This window comes from Lathamus discolor, chromosome 20 (genome assembly GCF_037157495.1).
Source record: "Lathamus discolor isolate bLatDis1 chromosome 20, bLatDis1.hap1, whole genome shotgun sequence".
Taxonomy (NCBI): domain Eukaryota; kingdom Metazoa; phylum Chordata; class Aves; order Psittaciformes; family Psittacidae; genus Lathamus; species Lathamus discolor.
The window spans coordinates 6,054,192-6,081,021 of NC_088903.1; the positions used below are offsets into that span (position 1 = coordinate 6,054,192).

At 57.7% G+C, this 26,830-nt stretch overlaps 2 protein-coding genes across 3 annotated transcripts; both read right to left on the reverse strand.

The window, feature by feature from the left end:
• Positions 1–659: 659 nt before the first annotated feature.
• Positions 660–18,018, reverse strand: FMNL1 (formin like 1). 2 transcript variants are annotated; one of them, XM_065699251.1, is made up of 26 exons: positions 17,794–18,018; positions 11,952–12,035; positions 11,644–11,727; positions 11,490–11,563; positions 10,854–10,937; positions 10,502–10,642; positions 9,280–9,388; positions 8,999–9,075; positions 8,827–8,920; positions 8,484–8,558; positions 7,740–7,850; positions 7,485–7,634; positions 7,290–7,391; positions 6,965–7,187; positions 6,443–6,754; positions 6,206–6,327; positions 5,552–5,754; positions 5,072–5,306; positions 4,913–4,981; positions 4,690–4,770; positions 4,001–4,130; positions 3,745–3,908; positions 3,429–3,530; positions 3,156–3,248; positions 2,842–2,965; positions 660–2,112 (listed from the first exon to the last, which is right to left on the reverse strand). In XM_065699251.1, exons 1-26 carry the CDS (start codon positions 17,947–17,949, stop codon positions 2,009–2,011), a joined length of 3,303 nt encoding a protein of 1,100 aa, XP_065555323.1. In that variant the 5' UTR covers positions 17,950–18,018; the 3' UTR covers positions 660–2,008. The 2 variants fall into 2 exon arrangements, with proteins under 2 accessions (XP_065555323.1, XP_065555324.1); XM_065699252.1 differs by lacking the exon at positions 660–2,112 and adding an exon at positions 2,119–2,582.
• A 3,732-nt stretch (positions 18,019–21,750) lies between these two features.
• LOC136024053 (myosin light chain kinase, smooth muscle-like) lies at positions 21,751–26,574 on the reverse strand. The gene is made up of 11 exons (XM_065699117.1): positions 26,429–26,574; positions 25,448–25,522; positions 24,889–25,050; positions 24,432–24,522; positions 24,106–24,309; positions 23,685–23,902; positions 23,177–23,300; positions 22,946–23,098; positions 22,668–22,788; positions 22,498–22,588; positions 21,751–22,143 (listed from the first exon to the last, which is right to left on the reverse strand). Exons 3-11 carry the CDS (start codon positions 24,902–24,904, stop codon positions 21,980–21,982), a joined length of 1,182 nt encoding a protein of 393 aa, XP_065555189.1. The 5' UTR covers positions 24,905–25,050; positions 25,448–25,522; positions 26,429–26,574; the 3' UTR covers positions 21,751–21,979.
• Between the last annotated feature and the right edge of the window lie 256 nt (positions 26,575–26,830).

Here is a 26,830-nt window from a genome sequence, read left to right on the forward strand (position 1 = left end):
TGCTCCAAGCCCCTGTCTCCAACCTGGTCTTGAACACTGCCAGGGATGGGGCAGCCACAGCTTCTCTGGGCACCCTGTGCCAGTGCCTCAGCACACTCACAGGGAAGAATTTGTGCCTAAGAGCTCATCTCAATCTCCCCTCTGGCAGGTTAAAGCTGTTCACCGCTGCTATGGAGGGCAGAAGCTGTGACCTTCCTGCCCAGGGATGCCCAGCAGAGAGGATACTTATCTGTGCTGGCGCCTGGGGTACCGTAGCCTTCTTAGGGACACTTGTGTGGTAAGAAGTGGGGCTGCCCCTTGGCAGAGCCACAGATACTGGCTTTTCCCTTCTGTTTTCCTGTAGCACTCTTATTCTGCATGTTTTAACCCATTCAACCCCACCTGCCCAGAGGTGGCCAGTACGGGAAGGAGCTGCAGGGTTGAGAAGAGCCTTGAAGTTCTCCTACCCCTATCTGCAGTCACGGGCAGCTCAGAACCATCTCCCACTTAAAATTACTCAGAGGAGCACGGTCACTGCTTCTGGCAGCAACTCCTTACACAGGAGATGGCGCCTTGTTAGTGGAGCAGCGAGCAGCTGGTCCTGCATCCCTCCCTCCATCTCTTCCTCCATCTTAGCATCCCCCCTATGTAAAACTTCACCTCTTCTCACAGACAAGTGCTTTATCCTCAGAGTCGTTTTATTACCAGTTCTGCTTTAGATTAAATGGGCCTTCAGTATATAAAAATAATGTATACAAATGAGCAGTTAATGTTTTACATTCCTGGCTTAAACTCATTTATAAGTTACACATTCATTTCCCTTCCCTCCCCTTCAAGCTTGCGGGTGGTACCGAGCCGGTGCTTAGCATCTTACTTACAGCAGGAAACAGCCACTGCTCGAGCTCTGCAGTGTGGCCTTACCCTGGTCTAAGAGCTGGGGCAAGCGAGGCCATTTAACAAAGTAAATGCATTAAAGGTTAATTGTGAAGTGCATGGTTTGGAGTTACTCAGCAGCAGCAGCAGGGTAGGGGAGGAATTGAGTCCAGTGCGGTATGGGAGGCTCGTGCAGCTCCTGCACCATTGCAGCAGTGACCTTGCAGCGGTTCAGGGTCATGGTGGTTGCTCAAGGGCTGGAGGCTGCCCGCTGTCTGCTGCTGGCTGCTCCCCGAGGGACCATGGTCACTGTTGTCTCCAGGATGCTCCAGCCCCAACAGCAGAGGTGGGTGGCAATGGGCAGAGCTGAAGCCACCTCACAGAGACTTGAGGACAGTAAATCCTTGCCTCTGCTGCTGATTGTTGTAGCTACAGAGCCTGCCCTGCGGCGAGGAGCAGCCCAGTGCTGCTCACCACAGCCTTCAGATCCCAGTGAGACCTTGTACGTGGGTATTCCAGCCTCTGCTCCACAGCACAGAGAAATTTAAAGGAAGACGTATAAAATCACTGTAAAATAGCACCCCTGCCAGCCTCCAGGGCACGGGATGTGCCCAGGGTGGGATCTTTTCAGCAGGCTCCTCACTGGATTGGAGCCGAGGCTCCCCACTTGGCTCTGCAGCGGAGGAGAACTTGGGTCTCAAAGGGCTCTGCAAGGCCGAGTTAGATGGAGATGTGCAGGAATCCCTGCATCCCTGGCTCCCAACCCTTGTCCCCTCCTGCAGCGGGAAATCAAAGGCACCAGCAAGCTGAAGAGCAGAGCACACCAGTGCAGTGCTGAGCCTGAGACAGGTGTGAAGTGGAGCAGCTCTGGGGTAGAGATGGGCAGCCCCTCTTTTCCTTCCAGTACAATCTGAGCTCCTTTCTGTGCTCCCCTCTCCATGCCCATAGCCAGGAGGGTCCCCAGCCCTGCCTGCCTGGAGGAGAGTAGCTCAGAGGTATCACTAAGCAAGCGCCGGGGGATCCCTCCGCCAGACCCAGGGGCATGCGGTGGGAGCTGGCACGCGAAGCTGGAGCAGCCAGGAGCAGGAGCTGTCCCGGTGCCCTGCGGTGTCCCATGGTCGTACCCTGGTCCTGGCCGCCGCAGCGCCGGCGCCGCTCACAGAGGGATGTCCGGCGTCGCCTGCAGGCTCTGCCCCGCAGCGCGTTTCTTGGAGCTGCCGCGGCCTTTGTCTGCGCGCCGGTACGGGTTGTTCCTCAGATCTGCACCGGGAGGAGCACGGAGACCGGCTGAACTCTGCCTGCCCACCCCGGGCCCATCACCCATCACTGCCCAGGAGGCACTCGTCTGGGTATGAGGATGCTCAAGAGAAGCCAAACCAGCAGCACAAAGTCGGGAGGAGCAGCAGCTACAACCAACCAGCCCCTGGAGCCCTTTCCCTTGGCTCGCTGGTGCGCAGCGCTGTATCACGGGGCTGAGGCTGGTGCTGCAGTGCCGCGGGGTTGGCTTTCGGTGTGGGGCAGAGTCCAGCTGATGTGTCACACACCCGGAGATGACAACAGGATAAGAAGCCCGAGGGAGTGACCAAGCCTGTCAGCCTCCCACATGCCCCTGCACCGAGCCCCGCTGCCCCACATTACCTACAAAGGACTTTCCTCATTGAAGCTCACATCGCAGAAGAGCCGGGACGAGCGCTTGCCCGTCCGGGCTGTGAAAGGAACAGTTTTCAGAGCTGAGCACAGACATCCAGAGAGACAGCGAGGAGGAGGAGAGAAGAGGAAGAAGCAGAAGAGGAGGAAAAGCTATGAGACAGGGTAGGGAGCACTTGCACCGCATGCAACGAGAAGGTGCTATAGGTGGGTTTGTTTCCACAATGGTGCTTTGTGGCCCTGCAGCTCCTGGCTGTGACAGGCCCCTGCAGCCCCCCATCACCAAGGGTGTCCCTGCTGCAGGGCGTCGATGTCTAGCTATTACCTGAAATAATCTCTCACCTGAAATAATATCCTCAATGGCCCCATCTTTTCCCTCATAGATAAGTGGCTCCTTCACCATCTGCTTCTTCTTCAGCTCAGCGATCATGTCCATCTGCTGCCGCTTGGCTTTCTGGATGGGCAGCTGCAGTGGGGACAGTGCAGGGTGAACAGCATGGCCCCCACTGCAACCCAAAGGGGATGGGGTGCCTTCACCTTCCCTCCTTCTCCTCCCCTCCCTCCACAGGACCTGCTTTGCCCCTCCCCACCCCACAGCCTGCATGGGGCTGGAGCCCAGTACCCCACCAGGACAGAGACACTTGGGGAACCATCACCTCAGGCTGGTTCTCACTGCCAGGGGAGCCAGATTCTGCCTCTTTGGCTGCAGCCTCTTGTTTCTTCCACATCTCAATGTCCTGCTCTGCTTTCTTGGGAGGGACACAGGGAAGGTGTGCTGAGATGGGGAGTCCTGTTGCAGATCTGCAGCCCTCCCAGTCCCAACCAAGCTCCAGCATCTCCAGCTCACCCAAATGGCATCAGTGAACGCCACCAACTAGGGTCAGACCCCTCCCAAGCCCAGAAACGGGGCAAACCCCATCCCCTCCTACCTTGTAGGCTTTGATGAATCGCATGAACATGGGGAAGAAGGTGGTGGGGGGACTGGTCTTGGGGTTCTCCCCAAAATACTCCACAGCTGACTCATATGCCTCCTGTGGGCAGAGACACCTTGATCTGGGGGGCTGGGCAGTGGTGCCGCATTGCCCACCTCTTCCTTCCAGCATCTCCCACCTCGCCATCCCCTTCTGCCTCCCCCCAGCTCCTACTTCTCCTACTGGGGCAGAGTTGGGAGCACCCTGGATGTCCCCATATAGAAATGAGGGGCCCAGTCCTGCCCCACAACCCTGCATTACCCCCAGTACCCACCCTGGCGGTTTTGCTGTCAGCCTGCAGCTTCTCCATCACCTCCGAGTTGACCTTGAGGAAGTCCTTGAGCACTGGGCTGTCATCCTGCCGCATGAACTCCTTGCGGGTGAGCTCCATGCCCTGCTGCAGGCCCCGCACGTCCTGCAGCACACTGTCCAGGGACACTGCAGGGAGGGCAGCAGTGTCGGGGTGAGGGCAGGCTTGGGGACACCCCGTGCTCAGGCTACAACCCCGGCCCGGTGCCCACAGGTGCTACCTGTGCCCGCCTTGTCGAGGAAGTGCAGCTCGGTGTGGAAGCCAGTCAGCCCAGGGTACTTCTCCGTGATCACCCGCACCAGATAATGCAGCAGCGTCTGCTTGCGGTCAGTTGACTTCATCTCCAGGAGCTGGGAGAGCAGCATCAGCCCCGATCCGCATCCACCACCCCACCTCACCCCTGCTCAAGGCAGGCTCTGGTGGCCCTTCATCCGCATGGCTGAGACTGCACCCCTTCATCCCCATAGCTTATTCTGCATCCCTTCATCCCCATGGCTGGCTCTGCATCCCTCCATCTCCATGGCTGCTCGGCATCCTTCCATCCCCATAGCTGGTTCTGCATCCCTCAATCTCTCCATATGTGGTCTCTGAATCCTTAAAACCCCACAGCTAGGTGCTGTGTATCTCCATCCTTTTATCTTTTCCCCATGCCTCTCCAACCGTAGAGATGGTCTCTTCATCCCTCCATTCCCACAGATTCCTATATTACTCCATCCCCACAGCTGGTCCCTGCATCCATAGAGCTGCTCCCCATGCCTCTCCAAACCCTGTAGCTGGTCCCTGCATCCCTCCATCCCCACAGCTGTATCCTGTGTCCTTCCACCCCTATAGCTGGGTCCTTGCATCCTTCCATCCCCACACCAGGTTCCCATGTCTCTCCCTCCCCAGGTGTCCCTGTGCTGACCCTACCGCATCGAGGCTCTGCAGTCGGAAGCCATAGGCTGCCCCACGCTTGCTGCTGTTCATGTAGTTCCCAAAGGCCAGGACAATCTGTGGAGACGCAACAACTCAGGGACACAACCCAGCACGGATGGGGCACCCCAGGGGGAGCACAGTGCCTACAGCCACCCTGCCTGCACCCATCCCACCCCAGCATCCCCCCATCAGGGCCACTGCACCCCAAACTCCTCACCTCAAGGATGTTGCGTAGTTTGCTGGAGGACTTGAGGGACATGGATGCAGCAATGATGGCGTTGAGTTGCTGTGGGTGGAAGGAGAAGCATGTGAGCCCCGCTGGAGGGTGTCAGCCCCTTCCAGCACCCACAGCCCCCTGTCCCTCCCCAGCACCCACAGGCATGAGCAGCTGGGCCGTGTCACTGAAGTTGCCCAGGAAGATCATGACGTTCATGCGCTCGGCCAGGCGTGGGATCTTGCTGAAGCGGATCATGAACTGGTCCTCATCTGAGAGCTCCTCCAGTGGCTGCTGCTCCTGCTCGAACTTCCCAATGAGCGTCCGCTCATACTCAGTGGGCAGGAAGCGCAGCAGCAGCTCCAGGAAGTCGAGGCTCAGGGCTTGCTGGTCATACCTGCAGGTGGTGGGAAGCCCCCAGCGCAGTCAGACCCTGCAGTTGGTCCCTCAATCCCATTACCCATGGCTGGTTCCCATCTTCCCTCCATCCCCATGGCTGGTCACTGCATCCCTCTATCTCTCTGTATCTGGTGTCATCATGCCTCCAGCCCCAGCACACCCCACATCACCCCAACCCTTTGGTATAGCTGAGCTTGCACCCAACCACCTCCTGACCTTCTCCCATCAAAGGGGGACACTCACGTCTCAATAGCTGTGCAGATGTCCTGGATGCTGCGGCCACCCTTGCGGAGGGTGATGGCCAGGTTCTTGGCTCGGTTGGACTCCATGAGAGTGACCTTGTTGGGAGCCTTCTGTGTGGCCTTCACCTTGAGGGCACTGATGTCCAATCCAGGGCCCTGTGCCTTGGTCTTGAACTGCTCTTCAAAGTCACTCATGTCCAGCTCCTGTGGGGAGACAGGGCTGAGGGCTCAGCAGGGGGTGGCACAGAACATCTGGGATGATGGCGCCAGAGGACCAGGGCAGGGGAGAAAGGAGTGAGAGAATGAAGGTGGGGCAAAGGGGTGAGGTCAGGTGAAGGGGTGAGGATGGAGCAAGGAAACAAGGACAGCAACAAGACAAGGGGGTGAGGAGGGGACGAAGGGACCAGAGGATGAAGATGCAAAAGAAGACATAGACAGGATGTGAGGATGAGGATGGAGCAAGGGGTGACAGGAGGATGGCAGATCCCCAGTTGTCCCTCTCCATGGTGTCAAGGAGCTGCTCCAGCCTCCAGCAGCCACATTGCACCATGGACGCATGCAAGGGCGCACAGGAGCAGCCTCAGCATGGATGCAGCATGTACTTGGACATCGGCCTGTGCCTGGACCACCTCCCCCCGAGCCCCCATGTCCTCACCTGCAGAACCTTCTCGTCATTGAGCTCATTGAAGACAGTGCCATCAATCTGGCTCGGCTTCAGCGCCACCCAGTTGAAGACGGGCATGCGGAACTTGGTCTGGATCGGCTTCTTCACCTTCACTGCACAGTGATGGGGAGGGGGGATGCGTCACGGGGGGGGCGGTTACCAAACCCACCCCAGGGTGCTCCCAACCCTCTCCTGGTGACACCCCCACCACTGCTAGGTCACACTCACCTGAACCACTGCCAGCACTGGGGGCACCCAGCCCCGCTGGGAGGGCCCCCCCACCGAGGGGGAGCAGTGGTGGAGGGGGGGGGACGTCCCTCTCCAGGGTCCCCGGGAGTGGGGGCGGCGGGGGGGGCACTTGGGTACCTGGGAGCGGAGGGGCTGGGGTGGGGCCGGTGCCTGTGGGCAGGGGCGGTGCAGGGGGCACCGGGGGGCTGTGACCAGCCCCCGGCAGTGGAGGTGGCGGTGGAGGTGGGGGGGGGGGCGAGGAGGTGGCGGGTGCTGGAGGGGGAGATGGGGCTGGATCCAGAGCTGGAGCATCTGCAATGGAAAGAAGAGGTGGGTGCGATGGTGGCAGTGCAGGACACGGTGCCACCACCATGTTCCCTCTGCCACTTAGCGACTCCTCATCCCTAGGCACATCCCCACACTCCTGCCTCAGTTTCCCTGCACAGAGGAATGCTGCCACCCTTCCCCTGTCCACTGGGAAGGGACATTCTAGACTGCCACTACGTCCCCCTTCCGCCGTACCTGTGCCAGTGGTGGTGGTGGCCTCTTGGGTAACCACGGGGGCTGCTGCTGTTTCTATGACAACGGGGACAATTTGGATGGCGACGTCTCCGTCTGGCCCACGCAGGATCTGCACCAAGCCCTTCTCCTCCAGCTCCACCAGCCGCCGCTCCAGTGCCAGCCGGTAGCACTCCTGGGGCTGTGGGGCTGGCGGGCTGGATGGCTGCGGTGGGCTCAGCTGCTCCTGCAGTGGTGACAAGCCCCGGCTCATCACTGGTGTCCTGCTACACCCCTCAAACCCCAGTCCTCTGGGCACCCGTCCCTTCCTCCAGCACTGGGTGCTCACCCGCAGCGCCTCCAGCTCCCGCCGCGCCTGGCTCAGCTGCTTCTCCAGCTCCGCTATCTTGGCCATGGAGTCGTTCTCTGCATCCTGCAGCTTCTCTGTCAACTGCAGGGAGATGAGGCGACGTCGCTCAGCCCCAGCCCCAGCCCTCCCTCGGGATTTGCGTCAGCAGCTCCTGCCCACATGCCCACATCCCACCTGGTTGACGTGCTCCTGCAGCTCTTCCATGTGCTCCAGCACAGACGTCTTGGTCTCCGAGTCCTCCAGCATGGCCCCCACATCAAAGACATTGTCCAGGTAGGCTTGGATCTGCACCTGCAGCTTGTCGCTCTCGGTGAGACGGAGGCTCTGCCATGGACAGCCGATGGCACTGTCACTGCTGGTGGTACCCCCCCAGCACCCACCCACCTCTGGCATCAGTGCTCAGCACCGGGGTGGTGCAGGATCACCCACCTCCAAGTACTGGTCCAGCCCCAGGTGGGTGAACTCGTACTGCAGGAACACGCGGAAGTTCATGTTCTCCACCGAGTGTACCACGATGTTGATGAACTGCATGCAGGCCACCTGCAGGACAGGCACCACTCAGCACAGCAGTCATAGAATCATAGAATGGGCTGGGTTGGAAGAGACCTTAAAGTTCCAATCCCCTGCCATGGGAAGGGACACCTTCCACTAGAGCAGCTTGCTCCAAGCCCTGTCCAACCTGGTCTTGAACACTGGGGCAGCCACAGTGAACCTAGGGAACCTAAACTTTCCCTGTTTCAGTGTGAACCCATCACCTTGTGTCCTATCACTACAGTTCCTGATGAAGAGCCCCTCTCCAGCATCCTTGTAGACCCCTTCAGACACTGGAAGCTGCCCTGAGGTCTCCACGCAGCTTCTCTTCTCCAGGCTGAGCAGCCCCAGTGTTCTCAGCCTGTCTTTGGGGACATAGTGCCTGGGGACTGCACAGTGGGTCTGTGGCCCATGGGGACATGGTGCCTCTGGGAAACGCATGGTGGTTTTGCTGCCCTGGGGCTGCGGGGACCTGAGGAAGGACCAGTGGCTCAGCAGCCCTTGGGGACACAATGCCCTGGGGACAGCACAACAGCTTGGCAGCCCCTGGGATGGCACCCTCATGACAGCACAGTGGCTTGGTCACCCTTGGGTACACAGTGCTTTGGGGACAGCAGAGCACCAGCCCCACCAGCCACTCACCATGAAGTCAATGTTGGTGTCCTCGTTTCGGAAGTACTCCATCAGCTTCTCAAAGCGGTTCTTCTCCCCGCAGACCTGGGGTGAGAACAGAGGGCTGAGGAACCAGAGAGACACTGCCGGGGGGGCACCCGAGGGGGTGGCGGGGCAGAATGCTGCCTGGCACCCAGTCCAGCTGGGGTGTGGCCGTGGGGACACGCACTTGGCATTGGGACATCAAGCCCAAAGGCTGGAGCATCAAGATGGGCATTTTCAGGGCTCTGCCATACATAGGAAAACTGAGGCACAAACTCAGCCGGAGCACAGGTGCCAGCATGGGGACTGTGTGTCCCTGCTGGGGACTCACCTCCTTGAAGTTGTCAAAGGCGGCCAGGATGATGTCATGGCCACCTCGGACCAGACAGACAGCAGCCAGCAGCTCCAGCACCAGTGCTTTGGTCCTGTGGAGACATGGCGTATGAGAGGGTTGGGGCTTTGGGGTGGACAATGGGCCAGTGGGAACAGCAGGCAGGTCCTACCTGGCATTCTTGTTGTTGAGGCTCAGGGTGATCTCGTTGACACAGGCTGGGTGGTTCATCACCAGGCTGAAGCCAGACTTTGGGGAAAAGGAGCATTAATGGGGTTGTGCATCCTGTCCCCAACTCAGGGATGCTCCGGGATCTCAGGACATCCCCACTCCACATCCCCACTAGATGTGAGGACATCTCAGAGCAAAGGGATGAAGAATGGGTCCCATCCCAAACCATGACCCTGAAGATGGACCTGCAGTGGTTGGAGATTTTGGGGAGCCTTCTCCCACCTGGTAGTTCATGATGGCGCGGAGACACATGATGCAGACATGGACATCATCCTTCTGGCTGACCAGGCGGGAGTTCCTCAGCGCCTTCCTGCTGTGTGAGGGGTTCAGCCTGGGAGGCAAGGGGGCAGCTGAGCGTGGCCAGGGTTAGGGGGGCACAGTGCAAAGCAGGGTGGGGACAGAGCATAGATGGGTGACAGCTAGGATGGGGGAACACCAGGGAACCCAGGAGGTTGCATCCCCACAGGAGAGACCCCCATATCCCTGCCCCTCTGAAGGCTGGTGTGGTGATGGGGGTGGGATGGAGGCCGGGTGGTCTCAGAGGCTCACCGGAGCGGATAGAAGCTGGCAGGTGGCCTGGGGCTACTGTCCCCATCACCGCCCGGGGCACTGCAGGGAGCGCTGGGGTGGATGTGGCGGAGGAGGGTGTGGATGTGCTGGTTCGAGAGGCAGCAGCTGGAGGCGCATTAGAGCCTGCAGGACAGGAGGAAGAGACAGGGCTCCCGTGTCTCCTCCCCCCGGCTTGGGGACACAGGTTGGGGACAAGGGTCGTGACCCGCTGCGGATGCCAGGTCACTCCTGGCCTGTCCCTGGGGCCAGGGGTACACCCCGGCTCCGCTGGAGCTGCTGGCAGGCAGCGATGGACCCCCATGGTGTTGTGTTAATGGCTCCCAATGTGACTGTGGTGGGGTGCCCTCTGGCCCCCCACCGGCTGGTGACCAGCATCGGGGTCCCACTGGGGTGTCCCTCTCCCACCAGTACACCCTGGCCCCATCACCTACCGTCAGTGCATCCCCAGGCAGCGTGCAAGAGAAGAGCAGGTTAAAGGGGGCTGTGGGGTGAGAGGTGCCAAGCGAAAGCCAGCAGCCACCAGGACCAGCTATGGGGGCACAGGCCTGTTCCTTTGTGTTGGTTTTAAACCAGGAGGGTGAAATTTGCTCCCCCAAAATCTCAATTTTTTGCTTGTTCATAGGTTTTTCCCAGAACATGCCACAATGGTTCCACTGGGGGATTGATTTAGCCCAGCTCCCAGCAGGGTTTATCCTGGGTATGTGGCTTTGTCCCCTCCAAACCAGCCCTGGGGACCCATTGTTAGGACCAAGCCTGCGTCCCTCTGCCAAGCCCCTCTCTGAGCACAGCGCAGCCGGGATGCAGCGAAGCAGAGAGCAGGGATGGATACGGCACAGGGATTGGGGGGACAGTTGAGGACGGGACCACGCGTTACCTTACAGTGAGGTGCCGCACTTTGGAGGAGCCCTGAGTGGGGGGTGAGGAGCTGCTTTTGTTCAGGTCCTCCAGTGACCGCTCCAGGACCTTGCCCTTGTCAGAGCCTGGGCTGCCATTCTCGGAGCTCTCCATGTCATACCTGGTGGCCCATGGGGACACAGGGACCAGTGAGATGTGGCACCCCAATAGGGGTCCCCAGGGATTTGAATGCTGGGAATGCTCTGCTCAACCCCAGCCATAGGTCCATCACTCCAGTGATGAAGGAGAGCACCCCAGGGTCCCCACTCTGTGTCCCAGGGGAGTCTGATCCTGCCCTTGGGAAAGGGCAGCTGGTGAGCAGCCAGACATACGCAACGGAGCACTGGGCGAAGGCAAGATATTCCAGCAGCACATCCAGCCCCTTGTTCTCCTCGTTGAGGAACTCCTGGACCCAGCTGTGGGATGCAGAGGATTAGTTGGCTCCACCAGCCCTTCTCATCCTCCCGTTTTACCTCCCCAGAACCTCAGCAGAGCCACCCCCTGGTCAGAGTACCCCAGCAAGGGTGGGACACCCTGGGGACATGAGGTGGTGTCTCTCAGAGGCAGGTGGGTGCCACACAGACCCCCATTCCTGCTGCATGGGGACACAGAGCAAGGGCTCTGTTGCCACCACTGCCACCAAGACAGGACAGCCTGATCATAGGTGGTGAGACCATGGGCAACCCTGGCTCAGCACCCACCACACAACAAGGGGTCAGGGCACAAAGTCTGGGGGCCAAGGTCCGTTCTAGCATGCAGGGAGTACCAAAAAGCCAATTTAGGTTGAGGCCCTACAGCACCCACGACACCACTAGCTGCTTCAGCATCCCCGTCCTGCCATCAGGGTCACCCCAGACGGGTGGGATGAGGTAACACACCCACAGCCAGAAGGGGATGCCTGTCCCTGTCCCAGTGATGCTGGGGACAGCAGCAATGGCTGGTGACAACAAGGACACTTCCATTCTTACCCAATGTAGTTGGTCCTCAAGGAAATCTCCAGCTCCCGGAGCACCTGTGTTGACTCCTGCACTCGCCTCTTGAACTGTGGGACATGGAGAGCCGTTGGCACTGTCCCTACACCCAACCTGGGTGGCGACAAGGGGTGCAAGGCTGAGCACTCACCTTCCTGCTTACGCCACCCGTGTCCAAGTAGCTCTTCAGCTTCTGGATGTAGGCAGACGGTGGGTTCTTCACCTGGAAACGCTCCTACGAGCCCCAGAGAGAAGCTGAAACCACCCAGCCGCGGCACAGGAACGTGCCACTATCCCACAGCAGCCACAGTGTCCCTGTTCCCACCCTGCACTGACCAGTGTTTAATCAAGTTAATGAGGCACTGAGTCACCAATGGAGATGGATGTTGGTGCTTGGAACTATGAGTGGCACTGGGGGACAGGGATGGCATGGAGGATGCTGTGACATCCAGACCTCACCTGGTCACAGATGAGCTCCCACTTCTTCTCGCTGTCATACTGGTTGAGCAGCTTCATCTTGTCCGGGGGCAGGTTCATGGACTTCTGTGGGGTGATGGGTGTCAGGGTTGGGGGTACCCCCCAAAACGCCCTCCTGGGGCTGTAGCACCCGCTGTTTGCCCAGCACTTGGTGTCCTTGCTCAGCAGTGGGATAATACGGACATCAGTGGAAGGATGGGGACACCAGTGGGATGATGGGGATGCTGGTGAGGACACTGGTGGGATGATAGGGACACTGGCAGGGACACCAGCACAATGATGAGGACACCAGTGCCTCAGGGCACTGGTATAAGGGGATGGGGGTACCACCATTCCCAGGATGTTAGCATGCCACCAGACATGGACCCACCAGCAACATCCCCATCTGGGGGTCCCCAGGGGGGAGGACAGAGGGTGTTAGTGGGGGACAGGAGAAAAAAATGGACCTATCCATCTGTGTCATGATGCCCAATGCTCCCAGCCTCAGACAGCCCAGTCCTGGCAGAGCTACTCGGGGTGAGGGATGGGGACACAGGCTGGTGAACACACTGAAGAACCCAGGAGTTAAGCTCTGCTTGAGGGTGATGGGCATCCTTGAGCCCCCCCCCCCACAACTGGCACATGATGAGCCCAGCTTGTGAAATCAGTGTTCCTTTAGAAACCTGGTGTCAGGGCAGGGTCTGGAGCATCAGCACGTCCCTCTGTGCCACCATGGCACAACCCTGGCCCCCACCACCTCCCGGGGCCCTGCCGGCAGGATGCGTCGTGGTTTCCGCTCTCCAAACGGCAGGAGGCGGCTGCCAAACCTGCTCCACAGCACAGCGAGGCCCCGGGGCAGCTCCTGCCCCTGCTATACGCGGGGGACACAGCAGGTCCTTGAGGGACACCATGGGGAGAGCAGCAAAACCTTTAATGGGGCACCCACCATGGCATGGGCCATGTCGGGAGCTCAGCTCAGGTCATGGGTGACTGAATTTCCTGAAAGACCCATTTCTTGGCGACCAGCCCCTTGAGAAAAGCAGGAATTCAGGCTTGCCTTGGGCAAGCTGGCAGGAGGGCACGTGGAGGCAACGTGCAGCCCTTAACAACCTGAATGTCACTCTTAACCACCAGTTTTGGGGTGCCCTGATGAGGCGGTTGAGGATGGGGCTGGGGACACCCATGTCCTTGGAGGAAAAAAGGCATCTCACAGGGGTTTGGTTGCCTGCAGAGGAGCAGGTCCAAGAGGAGAGGTGCCACAGTGGTGAACAGGAACCCCACTGCCCGCCTCCACCAGGGACCTGTCAAGCTGCTTTTGCAGGAAGCCAAAACTGTGAGATGTGGGTGGAGAGGAGCCTGGGAGATGGATTGCACAGGGAGGGTGAAATTAGGCTGTGGGGTCAGAAATAGCCTCTTCGCAAAGCCACCGGGGCTGGACTTAAGATCCTGGGTGGGTCCCAGGCTGAATGAGGTGGCAGCAGCACCCAACATCCCCTTTGCTGTGCAGCCCCATCATTGTGGTCCCTTGGGGTGGGTAAGACCTTCCAGGAGGGTCCGATCAAGGCACAGGGCTGTGCCAAGAGGGACCATGCTCCCAAACACCCAGGGCTCTGGCAGCACTCATGGCACCCTCAGTGGGGCACTATCGAGTGTCCTTAGCAGAGAGGGGATGGTGGCACTTGGCACATGGACCATCTCTTCTAGTGTCCATGTGTGGGACCTGGAAAAACCAGGACAAAGCGCCAGCTGTGAGACAGGACTTCTGGTGGGTTCCCTACCACAAGGATGCAGGCAGGGCAAGGGGATGCTGGGGATGTCCCTATGGAGGTGGCTTTGCCACCAAGCCTTGTGGTCCCTTCCTTGCCGGCAGGGCTGGGCGGCAGGATGTGGCATGGTTTGGGTACAAACTGGGTGGTGGCTGCATCCCGCCAGGGCCCGGGCACAGGCACAGTCACGTGGTGCTGGGGGGAGGAAGTGGCTCCTCTGTGGTCCCCAGCAGCGCGAAGAAACCAGTTCTCATTTCCTGCTGTGGGGGTGGGGCAGGGGACCGGCGCTAGGGGAGGTGTGAGGCAGGGGAGGTGATGTGGGGCAGGGCTGAGTGGGAGACATGGGACAGGGCAGCAGCAGAGCACCCTGGAGGGGTCATTGGAAAGACTTAGTCCTCCTTGGTGGACAAAGATGGTGGGGCCATAGGGACTTGTTGCCAGCAACCATGTCCCACCTCCAGTCATCCAGCACCTTCCATCTGGCGCCAGCACTCTCATCCCACCCTGGTGTAGGGCTTCCCCAGCCTAGCAGCACCATCATTGAACAGATGCCACCAAATGTATCCCACCAACTCTTCTGGGACACACAGAGTGCCATGGAGCCCACAGTGCCATCCCACCCATGCCCAGTACCAGGATGCTGCTGGCTGAGACCTTCTACCTTAGCCAACACCAGCTGCAGACCAGAGCTGGGCTATACCCTACGCCTTAAACTAAAACCGGGAAAAGGCAAACCAGCACATTCATCATTTCCTGGTACGAGAAGTCCTTTCTATGTCACAGCACCCGCACGGGGCAGCCGCCGGGTTGGGGATGGAGCTATTTTGGGTGTCAGACATCTTCCTTTGTTCCACACGCGAGCGGGTAGAGCTGAGCTGGGCTCTGCACCAAACCCCAACGCAAAAACAGTTCAAAGCATCCTTCACAGAAGTGTTTGCTCAGTAAAACACTGATGGGGTGGAGTGAAAACCAGGCTGAGGCCAGGGAGCAGCGTTTCTGGGGCATGTGGAAGATGTGCATCCATAGGGGTGGAAAGCCTTGACGGCACATGGCATGCGAGAGAATCCCAGTCCAGACACTGGATAACAACCAGCCCACCACAGGGAAGGAACTGGAGCATCCTGATATGGTGGTTTAGGGGTTGTAGGGGTCCGACGTCATCAGGTACCTGGGCTGGTGGCCACTGGAGCACACCACTCCAGGATACTCCCTCCACCCCTCGTGGCCACAGAGCACAATGCTCTCATCCAAGGGGGTCTGGGACATGCTCAGGCCAACAGCACCAACCATACCACGGTATCCCCTTCAGTGACCCCAACTGCCATCAGACCCATCTTCCTGCCTCTTCCTAAGACACAGCACTGGGCATGCAGCAGGATGAGGCTCATCTAGGGCTCTTCTGGCCCCCAGCATGATGCTTGCAGGGCCAACTCATCCTGCAGGGACTCCCTATATCCATCCAGGTTCAAACCTGCTAAGTGCCAGGCAGGGACAAGGCGGTGGAGGAGCAGAGGATGGCTGGATCCTGCTGCGAGGGTGGCGAAAAGTGGGGGGGGGGGGGGGGGGGGCGGGGGGGGGTGCCGTGTGTGTGTGGGGTGGGGGGGAGTGGGTGCTGCTGCTCCCAGCTCTGTTTTCAGAACAAGCAGAAGCTGCTCCTGGCACATTGGAGAGACCAGCCTGATCCAGCCACCTTGCCCACATTCCCGCTGGCTGCCTGACTGCCCACCCTGTGCAGGGATGCCCTCTGGAGATAGCCTGATCCAGCACCATGGAGGTGAGCCCTGCACCAGGACACCCTCCTCCGTCAACCAGGCCCTGATCCAGCCACATGCAACAGCTTCCTTCCTATCCAGAGCCCACATCCCCCATAGGGACACCCCACAGCACCCAGCTGGACTTGGCCACCATGCTGGGACCAAGCTGGGGAGGGATCCAGAGGAATGCTGAGCATCAGTCAGCTGAGGCCAACACTGCGGCCAGGGTTCTCTGGTGACCAGTCCCACCGCTGGGGCCAACAGCACATCTGCAAACATCTGCAAACATCTGCAGTGGTGACGTTTGCCATGTTCTCCCCCAGGTCCTGGGAGAAGAGGCAGCAAAGCCCCCACCAGCAAACCCTCCTGGCCAGAGGCAGTCCCCATCCCCATCAGCCGCCAGCCCCAACGCTCCAGCTGAACCCTCTGAGATGTTTTCAGCCTCACCTCCACCACTCCCTTGACCCACAGTTTGATTTGTATATTCCCAATTGCTACCTCTTGACATGCAAAAGGGGGAAAAATCCTGACTGCTCCAAGCAGGAGCATCTCCATCCCAGCAGCAAAGATGTTCTCTTTCCTCCACTCCATCCCAAAATACCAGCCACCTTGGCACATCCCAAACCACCTGGCGCAGAGACAGCCCTCCTGTTGCTCTGCCAAAGAGGCATCTGCCACAGTGCCTTAGCTGGGAAGGAGTCAGTTTTGGGGGAATAAAACTGAATTCCCCATTTCTTGGCATGTGGTGGGTTTATCCATCCCCTTCCTGGTGGCAGTTTGGATTCCCCTGGGCTCCAATGTTGACTATTTTACCAGCTCTCCCAGTTTGGGATGTCCAGCCCAAAACTGGTTTACGCCAATGTGCCCTCACAGCAACACTGCAACTTGGGCAATGTGCTCCATCTGGGTCATGCTCCACTGAGGGATTCCTAGCCCATCACATCATGCTCCATCATTCATCTCACAAGCTCAGGAGGTGCAAAGACGCAATCCTGAGTTAAGGAAGGTGGTCGGGGTGAGTGGAGGGATCCCCCAGCCCCCGTCCCACCGGGGGTTCCGCTGCCTCCCCCACCAGCAAGAAGGAGGAAGGGAACCTGCTGGGAGGAAGCGAGATTGGGACAGCGATTTCACAAGAGACCCAGTTCCCGTCTACCAGCCCCCAGCCCCATGGGTGTCCGCAGTTTTCCCTTGGGAAGGAGGCGGGACAGGTGGCGCTGAGGTCCTGGGGCAGATCATCCCCCTTTTCCAGCCTGCTGCCATCTGGCCAGGCGGGAAGCGCCATTTTCTGAGGCCTCGCAGCAGCAGCGGAAGCCCCCAAGGTCCCCACTGCCTGTGCCCTCCTGCCACTGCCGCTGTGGCACCTGGGAGCTACCACCAGTGCCACCACCCAGCTCAGGCACCCGCCACCCCCCAGTGATGGGCATCCCACAGGATATCTCTCTCCATTGGGATTCTGGGGTTCCCATGTGGATCCCCACCCTGCAAAGCCCTTCACCATCATCCCGCATAGCTGGCGCTGACGCTGCTGGGGGCAGAGAAGCAGCAGCAGTTCCAGCTGCAATCGCCACCCCCAAATCATCCTCCTATAAACACCACAAGATAAAGCTCCACAATAATTAGCACCTGGGGCTGGGAAGATCCCACCGAGCAGATCCTGGCATACAGGTATTTGTGGAGCTTTTGGCCGTGGCTGCTCCTGGCGCAGCTGTCTCCCAACAGGGGATCAAGGGAGTAAAGCAGCATAATTTTTCCCTGCTCCCAGCCTGACCTTCCACTACGGAGCATCTTTGGGGAGGGCAGGGATACGGGATGGAGCATGTCCTGGCTCCTATGGAGGGGCCGCAGCCTGCTTGGAGCGAAGGTCACGGCCGGCTGCCTCGCTCAAGGACGGAGAACAGGCAGGAGCTGATCCCCTGCAGCTCCGATCTGCCATCCCATGGGAACGCGGCTTCGGCATCGCCCGTCGCTCACCCCTCAGCCGGAGCTGGGGAGGCTGGGAGCGATGCCGGTGGATTTTCCAAGGGGATAACAGCATCAGCAATGAGGATGAGGCTTTCCCACCCGCAGCACCGGTTGCCTGCACTACGCTGCCGGGCCCAGCCGCTGCCGGCTCCCGCCATGAAGACCTGGGATCACCCCAGATATTTCAGGCTGGATCCCCCCTCCATGAGCGGCAGCCCCGCTGTGGGGCAGGTCGAGCATCCCCAGGAATGACAGAGGAACAATTATTATTAACCCTAGCGATAATAAGTAATGACCGAATCAGATGCTGACTGTGATAACGGGACTGTCGCAGCTGTAAGGGTCCCCCCCGTCCCCGCTCACCAGGACGCGGCCGAAGCGCTCCTCCAGCTCGGCTGCGGCGGGCATGGGCTGCCGGGAGGGCGGGGCGGCGGCGCTCGGCGGGGCGGCGGGGGGCCGGGGGTCGCGGGTCTCCCGCCCCCCCGGCCCCCCCTCCATGCCCCCGGCCGCATTGCCCATGGCCGGGCTGGGCTCGGGGGTGCTGCTGCTCCTCGCCCAGCTCCGAGGCTGCTCTTCGCCGTTTGCAACTTCGCCGGGGCGTTATCGCGCTGTTAACGCCTCCCCCCACCCTCCACCCCGCCCCGGCGGGCAGGGCTTCACCGGCCCGGCCCCGGCAGCAGGAACCGGCCCCGGCCCTCGGACCGCAGCGCGGGGCTGCACCGCTGCCCGCTGCCTCCTGCCCTGTCCCAGCTGATGTCAGCTCCTGAGACCTTAGCGTTTGATTTTATTTGTTAATTTAATATTTTAATTTTATTAAGTTTATTATTTTATTGCATTTAATTTCATTTTATTTTCCTATTTTATTTTTTAATCTTACATTATTATTTATTCTATTTTTTAGATGTAACTTTCATTCTATATATTTTATTTTACATTTAGTTGGCTTTATTTTTAATTTATGCATTTATTTAATTCTTTTTATTTTAGCTTATTTTATTTCATTTTTATTTCGTGTTATTTTATTTTTTATTGTATTATTTTTATTTTTTTATTTTTTCCTCATCCTTCACCTTTTTTATATCATATTACTTTATTAATTTAATTTCATTCTTTTATTTACTTTTAAACCGTTTATTATTTATTTTGTTATTTTATTTCCTTATCCTGTTTTTTTCTTATTAATTTACGCAATTATTTATTTTATCCCATTTACTTTCAAATTTCGTTCTACCATTTCATTTTCTAGGATGACAGTTGCAGCGAGGGATGCTGCCGCGAGGTGTCAGGCTCCCTCGTTCCCCACTTCAGCCTCCACAGGAGGGAGAGCTGAGGCCAAGCCAGCTCATTGCATTTCTGGGCAGCCCATCCTGGGCAGGGGCTCCCAGGTGCCGGGCTGGCACGGTGCGGGCAGATCCTGCAGCCTGGGATGCTCCTGTGCTGCTGGGCCATGACAAAGGTGGATGAGCAGAACCACCTCACCCAAGGGTGCTGTGGGCAGGCAGCACATGGTGATGGCAATCCCTGGAGAGCCGCAGCACCCATCACCTTCAGCAGAGCACCCACCACATATGGTCTGGGCTGCGGCAGCTGGTATCACCCCATCCACATGCAACTCCTGCCGGCTGCCTGCCGGCACAGAGCATCAATGACTGGAGCTCCCAACCACTGCTGGGGCACGAAGCACATTATTGTAGTAAGACTTGGTGAGATTTACTGAGATTTGGTGAAATTAAAGACTTCAGGATAGATGTGCTGACAGATGGGTAGAGGATGGATCCAGAAGGGCTCCTAGAACCCTGGGGCTGCATCCATCCAGCTCTTGTGGCATCTCCTGTTTGGCAACACTGGCTGAGGTGCTGGGACAGGCGCTTGGCATGGCAGAGACCAGGGGAACACGCTGGACCTGTTCTGTCAACCTCTGCAAACCCCAAATCCCAAGCAGGGGATGTACAACCTGATCAGGAGCTGCCGTGGGTTCTTGAGCTCCCTTTGGCACTATGCTGTATCCTCTCTGTCATCTCTGGGGCTCTGGGAGGCCAAAGGGGAGCAGCAGGCAGCTCAGAAGCACCAAAATTGGGGTCACCCACATTTGGATTTGTTCCACTTTTCCAAAGCTCAATTTTGCAGTTAAAATCCCTTTGTTTCATTAAATGTTTCAGCATCTCGCTAAATATTTTGCAATTAATACACTCATCCTCATTTTCAAGGGACAGGGATGGTCACCCCAGCACAGTCCCAGGAGGGCAGATGTCACCAGGACCATGTACAAAGACCAAGGTTTTCAATCAGAGGTCCCACACTGGGGACAGACTCTGCTATGGGGCAGGGAGCCTGTGAGGACCCCAAGGGACACCTTCCACCAGATCAGGTTGCTCGAAGCCCCATCAGAGTCCTCTCTTTTCACCACTTTTCTGGTGTTTGATTTGCAGTACATGAAGGCCTTTATCTGACAACTCCAATGACATGGGAGCTGCTTGCTTCCTGCTGTAATGATCCTTAAAAATATGCTAGAAACCACGTTCCAATAATCATCTTCAGTATGTGCCCAGGGCTAATTTATTAGGTTTTTACATTAAGGTTGACTTCAGACTTAGGTTTGTTTCTTAATTAAGTTCAATTCACTGAGAAACCCTCAAGCTGGACATCAGACCCTTTGGTTTTCCCCCCTGGATTTACAGCTCCACAAAATTATACTGTTTTCTTGATGTTAGAGATGTCCAGGCGACATTTGCTCATCCAAAGAAGCATTCCTAGACCTACATTGTACAGTCCAGAATAAACCCAAGTCTAGCATGATAACTTGGCACTGAAGGATTAAGCTCCAGAAGTTTGACAGTACTTGGAGAGCTGACCCCACCTCACATACCTCCAAGGAGCTGGACCTAGAGGTACCTGAACCAGGGAGGGAACCTTTTCTCAAGGTTGCCCAAGGGGATGGCTCTTCCTTTCTTCCTTGGTGAGGATTTCTGATGGCTTGAAGACTTGCTCTGAAGTTGTGCGGCTGATGTGAAGGTCGACCCAAGATTCTCCCTTGGTGGAAGTATCAAGATCTTAATTCCTTTACTTCTGAGGTGCTGAGCTTGGATTTCTATTTTCCATGCTGCTGAATTTCTTAGTGGCTGTAATGAGTTCCAGGTAAGAATCCACTTCTGCTGAAAACATGGGAGGAACAGAAGCAGATGAGCTCTGTCTGGAGACATCTCACCCACCTGTTAAAGAGCCATGGTTGGACCCTGGAGGAATCATGGAGCCATTTAGGCTGGAAAAGACCTTTAACATCATCACATCCAATCATTAACCTGGCTCCAGGGATGGGACAGCTGCCACCCCTCTGGACAACCTGTGCCAGTGTTCTACCACCCTCATTGTAAAGAATCTCTTCCTCGCATCCAACCTGAATCTCCCTCCTTTAGTTTCAAGCCATCACCCTTTGTCCTGTCACAAGGGCCCTGCTAAAAATGTCTCTCATCTTTCTTGCAAGCCCCTTTTAAGTATCGAAAGGCCACAATAAGGTTTCCCTGGAGACTTCTCCAGGCTGAACAATACCAACCCTCTCAGCCTTTCTTTGTAGGTGAAGTGCTCCAGTCCCTCCACCATCCTTCAATGAACTCTCTCCACTGTGTCCACGTCTCTTACTGGGAACGCAGAACATGACACAGACCTCTAGGCATGGCCTCACCAGTGCTGAATAACTGGAAGAGTCATCTCCCTCCACCTACTGGCAACACCCTGTCTAAACACAGCCCGGCGTTATTCAGCTTCTCTGCAGCAAGGGCACGCTGCTCGTTCGCAGTCAACCTGGCATTCACCAGGACCCCTAGACCAAGCTCCATTCCAGCTGGGTACCCCCCAGCACCCACCAGTGCCTGGGGTTGTTCTGCCCCAGGATCAGGGCTGTGAACTCATGTAAAAGGAGAGGGGCTCCTAAACACCGATGTCTGCCCAAGCTGCCTCCTTAGGAGGGGGCTGGAGGTTACACAGCAGGGTCTGGGCCCCTTCCAACCCTGCTGGTCCCAAAGTTGCCCCAGAAATGGAGAGACTGGAGGCCCCATGGCTCACCCTGGTTCCTGCTGCCTGTGTGCTCGGGACATGATGCCAGCCCTGCTTTATGATGAGGAAAGATTCCTACAAAAAAAGGATGACAAGGGCTGCTGCTAGAGTGGTCCTCAAGGCCAGCATCTCTCCTGGAGAAGACAAGGGTGATGGCCCAAGTAGGTGGAGAACCCAGTGCCAGCTCCCAAAGAGTGAGCACAGCTCCGGCAGCTCTTTCCTACCCTTCCCAGTGATTTTGGGTAGAAAAAAAAAGGATCACACAGGGAGTACAGAGATTCTCAGTGCTTTATTGTGACAGCTCGAGCCCAGGGGGCCATACAGACAGGAGCACCAGTTTCTTGCTGAACAGGGACACCGTGGAACCCCAGACCTCACCCATGGGAGAGGAGCCCTGGGCTCTGGGTCCACCCCAGGCTGGCCAGGTCATCGTGAGCTGCTGGAGAAGGTTTCATCCCCATTCATCCCTTCTCTTCCCTCAGCAGCAGCTCTAGGTGGTCTAGGTCTGGGGTGGCATGGCCACACTGACACTGCTCTCTGCCTCCCCTGTGGCTGCAGCGCTCCCATCTTCTTCCTTTTTGTCTGGCAGCAGCTCCGATACGCTGGAACCTCGTTGGAGCTGAGATCCAGAAGTTTGGTCCTCCTCTGGGCTGCAGCCCAGGTCTGCAGGCAGATGGAGAGAGGGAATGGTGAGGAGCTGGCAGAGTTCAGCCTCCACCCTCTGCTAAAGGAACACATGTGGCACCTGTGGGGATCAGCTCTGGATTCCAGAGACCTGATCACACACAGATCCCAGCCCTGCAAAGTTGGATGTGCCCATCCCAAGGCTGCATTAGAGATTGCCCCTCAGGGATGAGGATGGAGGGACTGAAGCTGACCTGGAGCAGAAATGCCATAGCAGGGACATGACTGGGTGTTTAGTGACACTAGGAGAGGGAAGCAGCCCAGTTGGGGATGGCAAAGCAGAGAGAATGGGTTGATGGGGTGCACTGGGGATAACACTTCAAGGGCCATCACCTTCCTCATCCTGAGTCTCCAGGACTTTCCTCTCCAGGCTCTGGGACAGCAGGGTCAGCCTGTTGAGGGCCAGCAGGGCTTTGCCTGTTTTCTGGAGAGAAGAGCAGGAGCACTGAGCCCCAGCACCAGATCCATCCCCATCTCCACATCCTCACCAGCTCTCCAGGTACCTGCCACTTCCGATGGATCAGGAATTGCTTGATCCTCTCCTTGGGCAGTGCCTTCATGCTGCAGGGCTGTGGCTGCTGCAGCCAGGGGTGCAGCAGGGCCCCCATGCTGGAGAGCCGGTTCCTGGGGGCACATGGGGCAGTCACAAGGGGACCTTCATCTGCTGGCATGGCCACATGGAGCATCCCTTCCATTGACCACAGATGATGCTTTCCCCTGCCCATCCCCTTGGCATCCCAAAACCCAACCAGCTCCAGCTTAGCATCCCCCCAGGTCCTACCGGGGGTCCTTCTGCAGCAGCTGGCTGATGAAGTCCTTGGCTAGTTGGGAGATCTCCGAGAAGGTCTCCTCCTCAAAGTCCCACTGGGCAGCTGTGATGTTGCTTAGTGTCTCCATGTCATTGTCCCCCTGGAAGGGGGACTCCCCACTCAGCCTGGAGAGGTGGCACAAGGACATCAGTGACAGCCCAGCCCTCTCCACCCCAACCTGCTGTTCCCAAGAGGTCACTCACAGGATGTAGCAAATGACACCAACACTCCACATGTCTGTGGAGAAGCTCACGGGCTCAAAGGCGACCACTTCTGGAGCCATGAACTCAGGGGTGCTGTGTAACACTTTCACAGGGGTGTCTGGAGCTGCAGAGGAGATGCATGGGGCAGGTTTCCAGCTGGGATCTCCCCAGGGCAGCCCAGCTACACACCAACACATGCTGGGTGGATGCCACGTTCCAGAACCCATTGCAGGTCTTGGTGCTTTCCTAGAGCATCTCTAGGTGCTGGGCACCCACAGGCACAGGGGTCTTGGTGGTCTCCATGTCAGAAGCGGAGCTGGGGACATGCAGGTTTTTCCAGAGCATCTTATGTTCACCAGGAAGGGCCCTGATCTAGTGCCATAGCGTTGCCTGTCCTAGAGGTGCAGGCAGGAGGCTGCCAAGCTCCTTGCTGATGTGCCCAGCCAGATCAGGTCTTGTGATGGTGACAGTTCCTGCCCTGGTTCCCCAGACCCCCCATTCTTCTCACCCAGCTTCCGTGCCAAGCCGAAGTCAATGATCTTGAGCCAGTGGCTGCTGGGGCTGACACACACGATGTTCTCAGGTTTGAGGTCAAGGTGGACAATGGCCTGACCGTGCATGAACTGCAGCCCCTCCAGGATCTGTCGCAGGTACTGCGCGCTGCTGGGCTCTGTGTGCTCAAAGTCATCGTCCACAATGCGCTCAAAGAGCTCCCCACCTGCCACACTGGGGGAGGACAAGGACCTGTTGAGGGCCACCAGCCCCAAGGAGAAGCCCCACTGCAGAGGATCTCACTAGCCTTATTTCCAGGGGCTGCAGGCTCCCCATCCATCCATGGTGCAGGGATCTTTTCCCACCTTCATGCTCTCCCTGGCAAAGTCCAGCACTGTCCTCCCTGCCCCCAAACTTAGCTCTGTGCCCCCACTCACTATTCCATCACCATCACCAGCTCGGCGGGGCCCTGGAAGGCAGCAAGGCACTGCACAAGGCGCGGGTGGTGCAGCAGGTTCATGAGCTCCACCTCATCCCGAGCCGCCTGCTTCTCCTTCGCTGTCCGTGTTCGGAAATACTTCCCAGCCCGGATTTTGCCAGTGGCTTTTTCCTGCAGGCGGAACACCATCCCAAACTTCCCTCTGGGGCAGAGCAAGGATGAGGCATGGAGGAGCCATCCCCACCAATCTGCATCCCAGCCAGAGCTGCACATGGACAGCCATGGACCATCCCTGAGTGGTGGGGATGTTGGACTTCCACTTACTCTCCCAGCTTCTCCAGCTGCGTGTACACATCCGAAACCTGCTCCTGGCTGTTGATGACCACATCACAGTATTCAAACGTCTCCTCACCTCCTGGGAGGGATGGAGCAGAGTGGTCCATGTATGGATCTCTCATGCTTTGGGGACCAGCTGCCTGCACTCCTCCTCAGTGCTTCTTTCTGTATCCCCAGCTCCATCCAGGTTCTACCACGCTCCCCATGGGAGGTGATGAGACTGGGGGGAACATGGGGACAGGAGCTGTTACCATGAGAGCTCCTGGAGCAGCCCAGATCATGGTTTTTGGGGGAAAATGTGCTTTTAGGATCAAAAATTCAAGAAAAATGGGGCCATTAAACAGGATGGCATGGAGACTGATGCTGACTAGGATCATCACACCAGCGCTGGGGTCCCCATGCAAAGCCTGAGCCTCCCCCAGGACAGACCAACGGCTCAGCATACCTTCTGCCTGAGACATGGTGGCACCACCAGCTCCTCCCTGGGTGCTGGTGCAGTCAGGACGGGTGCTGGATGTGGCCCTGAGGCTCCCGGCAGCCCTGTGCTGGGGTTGGGGTGCTGAGGCGATGCACACGTGTCTGCTCCTGCTGTGGGGACACCTTCTCCCTGCCATGGGAGACCTCCAGCATCTATCCACCCCTGCCTGCATTCCCCATCCTACACACCTCTGATGGCAGATACAGACACACACTTTCAGTCCATAAGAGCTGATGTCCTGAGAGATCCAAAGAGACCCCCCAAGGGGCCAAACACACTAAAGCAAAGTCCCTTCTTAGGGACAACCTCTTTGCAGCAGCACCTTAGCTCAAGGACAAGGTTTTTTCTCATGCCCAGTCTTACATCAGCCAGGAAATCCCCAGGAAGTCTCATTCCGAGGGCAAAGGACCTGTATCCTTATACATGTCACCTCCCCAGTCTGTCTATGCTAAGGTTAGGAGGACAGGATGATGACACCCAAGGGTGCAATGTAGCAGCAACCAAGCCCCAACCCCACAGCACTGACCTGTCGCTGTCCAGTCCTGTCCCAAGCCACCAGCAGGTCCCTGACCCTTCTGGTCACCACAGAGCCACCACAGAGCTGGAGGGGGAATGAAGGGGTGATGTTGGAGGTCAAGGACCATTGGGCCTATGCATATGGGGACACACTGGGGCTCTCTCCTGGGTACAGCCAGGAATATCCCTCCTTCTTCAGTACTGGAACAGCCCCAGCTCTCCCCTCCTTTTCCTTCCCAGTGAGTTTCTGGACTTGAGGGATAAACAACCAGCATCAGTATCACTGAGTCCTCCCACAAACCATGCCCAGCTCCACAGTCCCAAATCCCCGGACACCCCATTTGGCAGTATGGAGGGTCATAGGTCTGCAGTATGGTGGCTTGGGCAGGGAAACCCCAAAGGGAAGCTGCAGAGACCTGACATACCTCACTACACAGCAGAGAGCTCAGCCCTGCGCTGCCCTCAGGGCATGGATCCAGACTCACAGCCTCTCTAAAGCCACATGGAGCCCTGACCCAGCACACCTCCACCTCCTCTCCCACCCATGGATGGGTTCCTGCAGAGCACCCTCAACTGCTGCCCCATTCCCAGCCCCACCTGCAGCCAATATCCCACCAGAGCCATCCCTCTCCCCAGACACCATCTTGGGCTTTGAGCTTCCCTGGCTGAGCTCAGCCCCAGGCTCAGGGTATGGGGATGAAGGTGAATAGGGTGTTGCAAAACTCTTCCGGGCCTCTGAGCCCAGTGGTTTGGAGGAAAAATGGGGTTTTCCAGCCTTTATTCCCTGGAAGGAGGGCAGCACAGCCATTTGGTACTACCATGCCTCAGTTCCCCTGCTTTAAAATGGGAATAACACCATGATTTCCTCCTGGAGCTGACCCTAGGTTTGTGGATGGGGCAGCAGCACCAGGGGGGCAAACACACTATCCTCCCCTGGGACCCCCATGTCACAGCATCACCCTGAGCAGAGGGGATGTCACCCTGGTGTTACCTGCGGTCTGAAGCCAGATCTCACGGTGACATGAGGCTCTGCCAGTCCCTGCAGACGTGGCACCGCTGCCACTTCCGTGCTCGGCACAAAGTCCACAGCTGCCGCAGGGAGTCAAGGACAAGTGTCCCCAGCGGTTGCAGGGCCACCGTGACCTCACCGCTCACCCGTCACCATGACCTTGCCACCCGCAAGGACAGGGATGCCATGTCCAGGGCGTCCCCACCAGCACCCCGTGGGTGAGGGATGCAGCGGATGCTCAGCGCTTGGTGATGCTGTCAGCGTGCTTGGTTCGACCCCGCTGGGATATCGACTGTGCAGCCAGGCATGCAGGGACAGGAGTAGGACATGGTGATGGCCCAGCTGGGGACAGTAGTGGGGTGGTGATGGGAGTCCAGCTGCCTA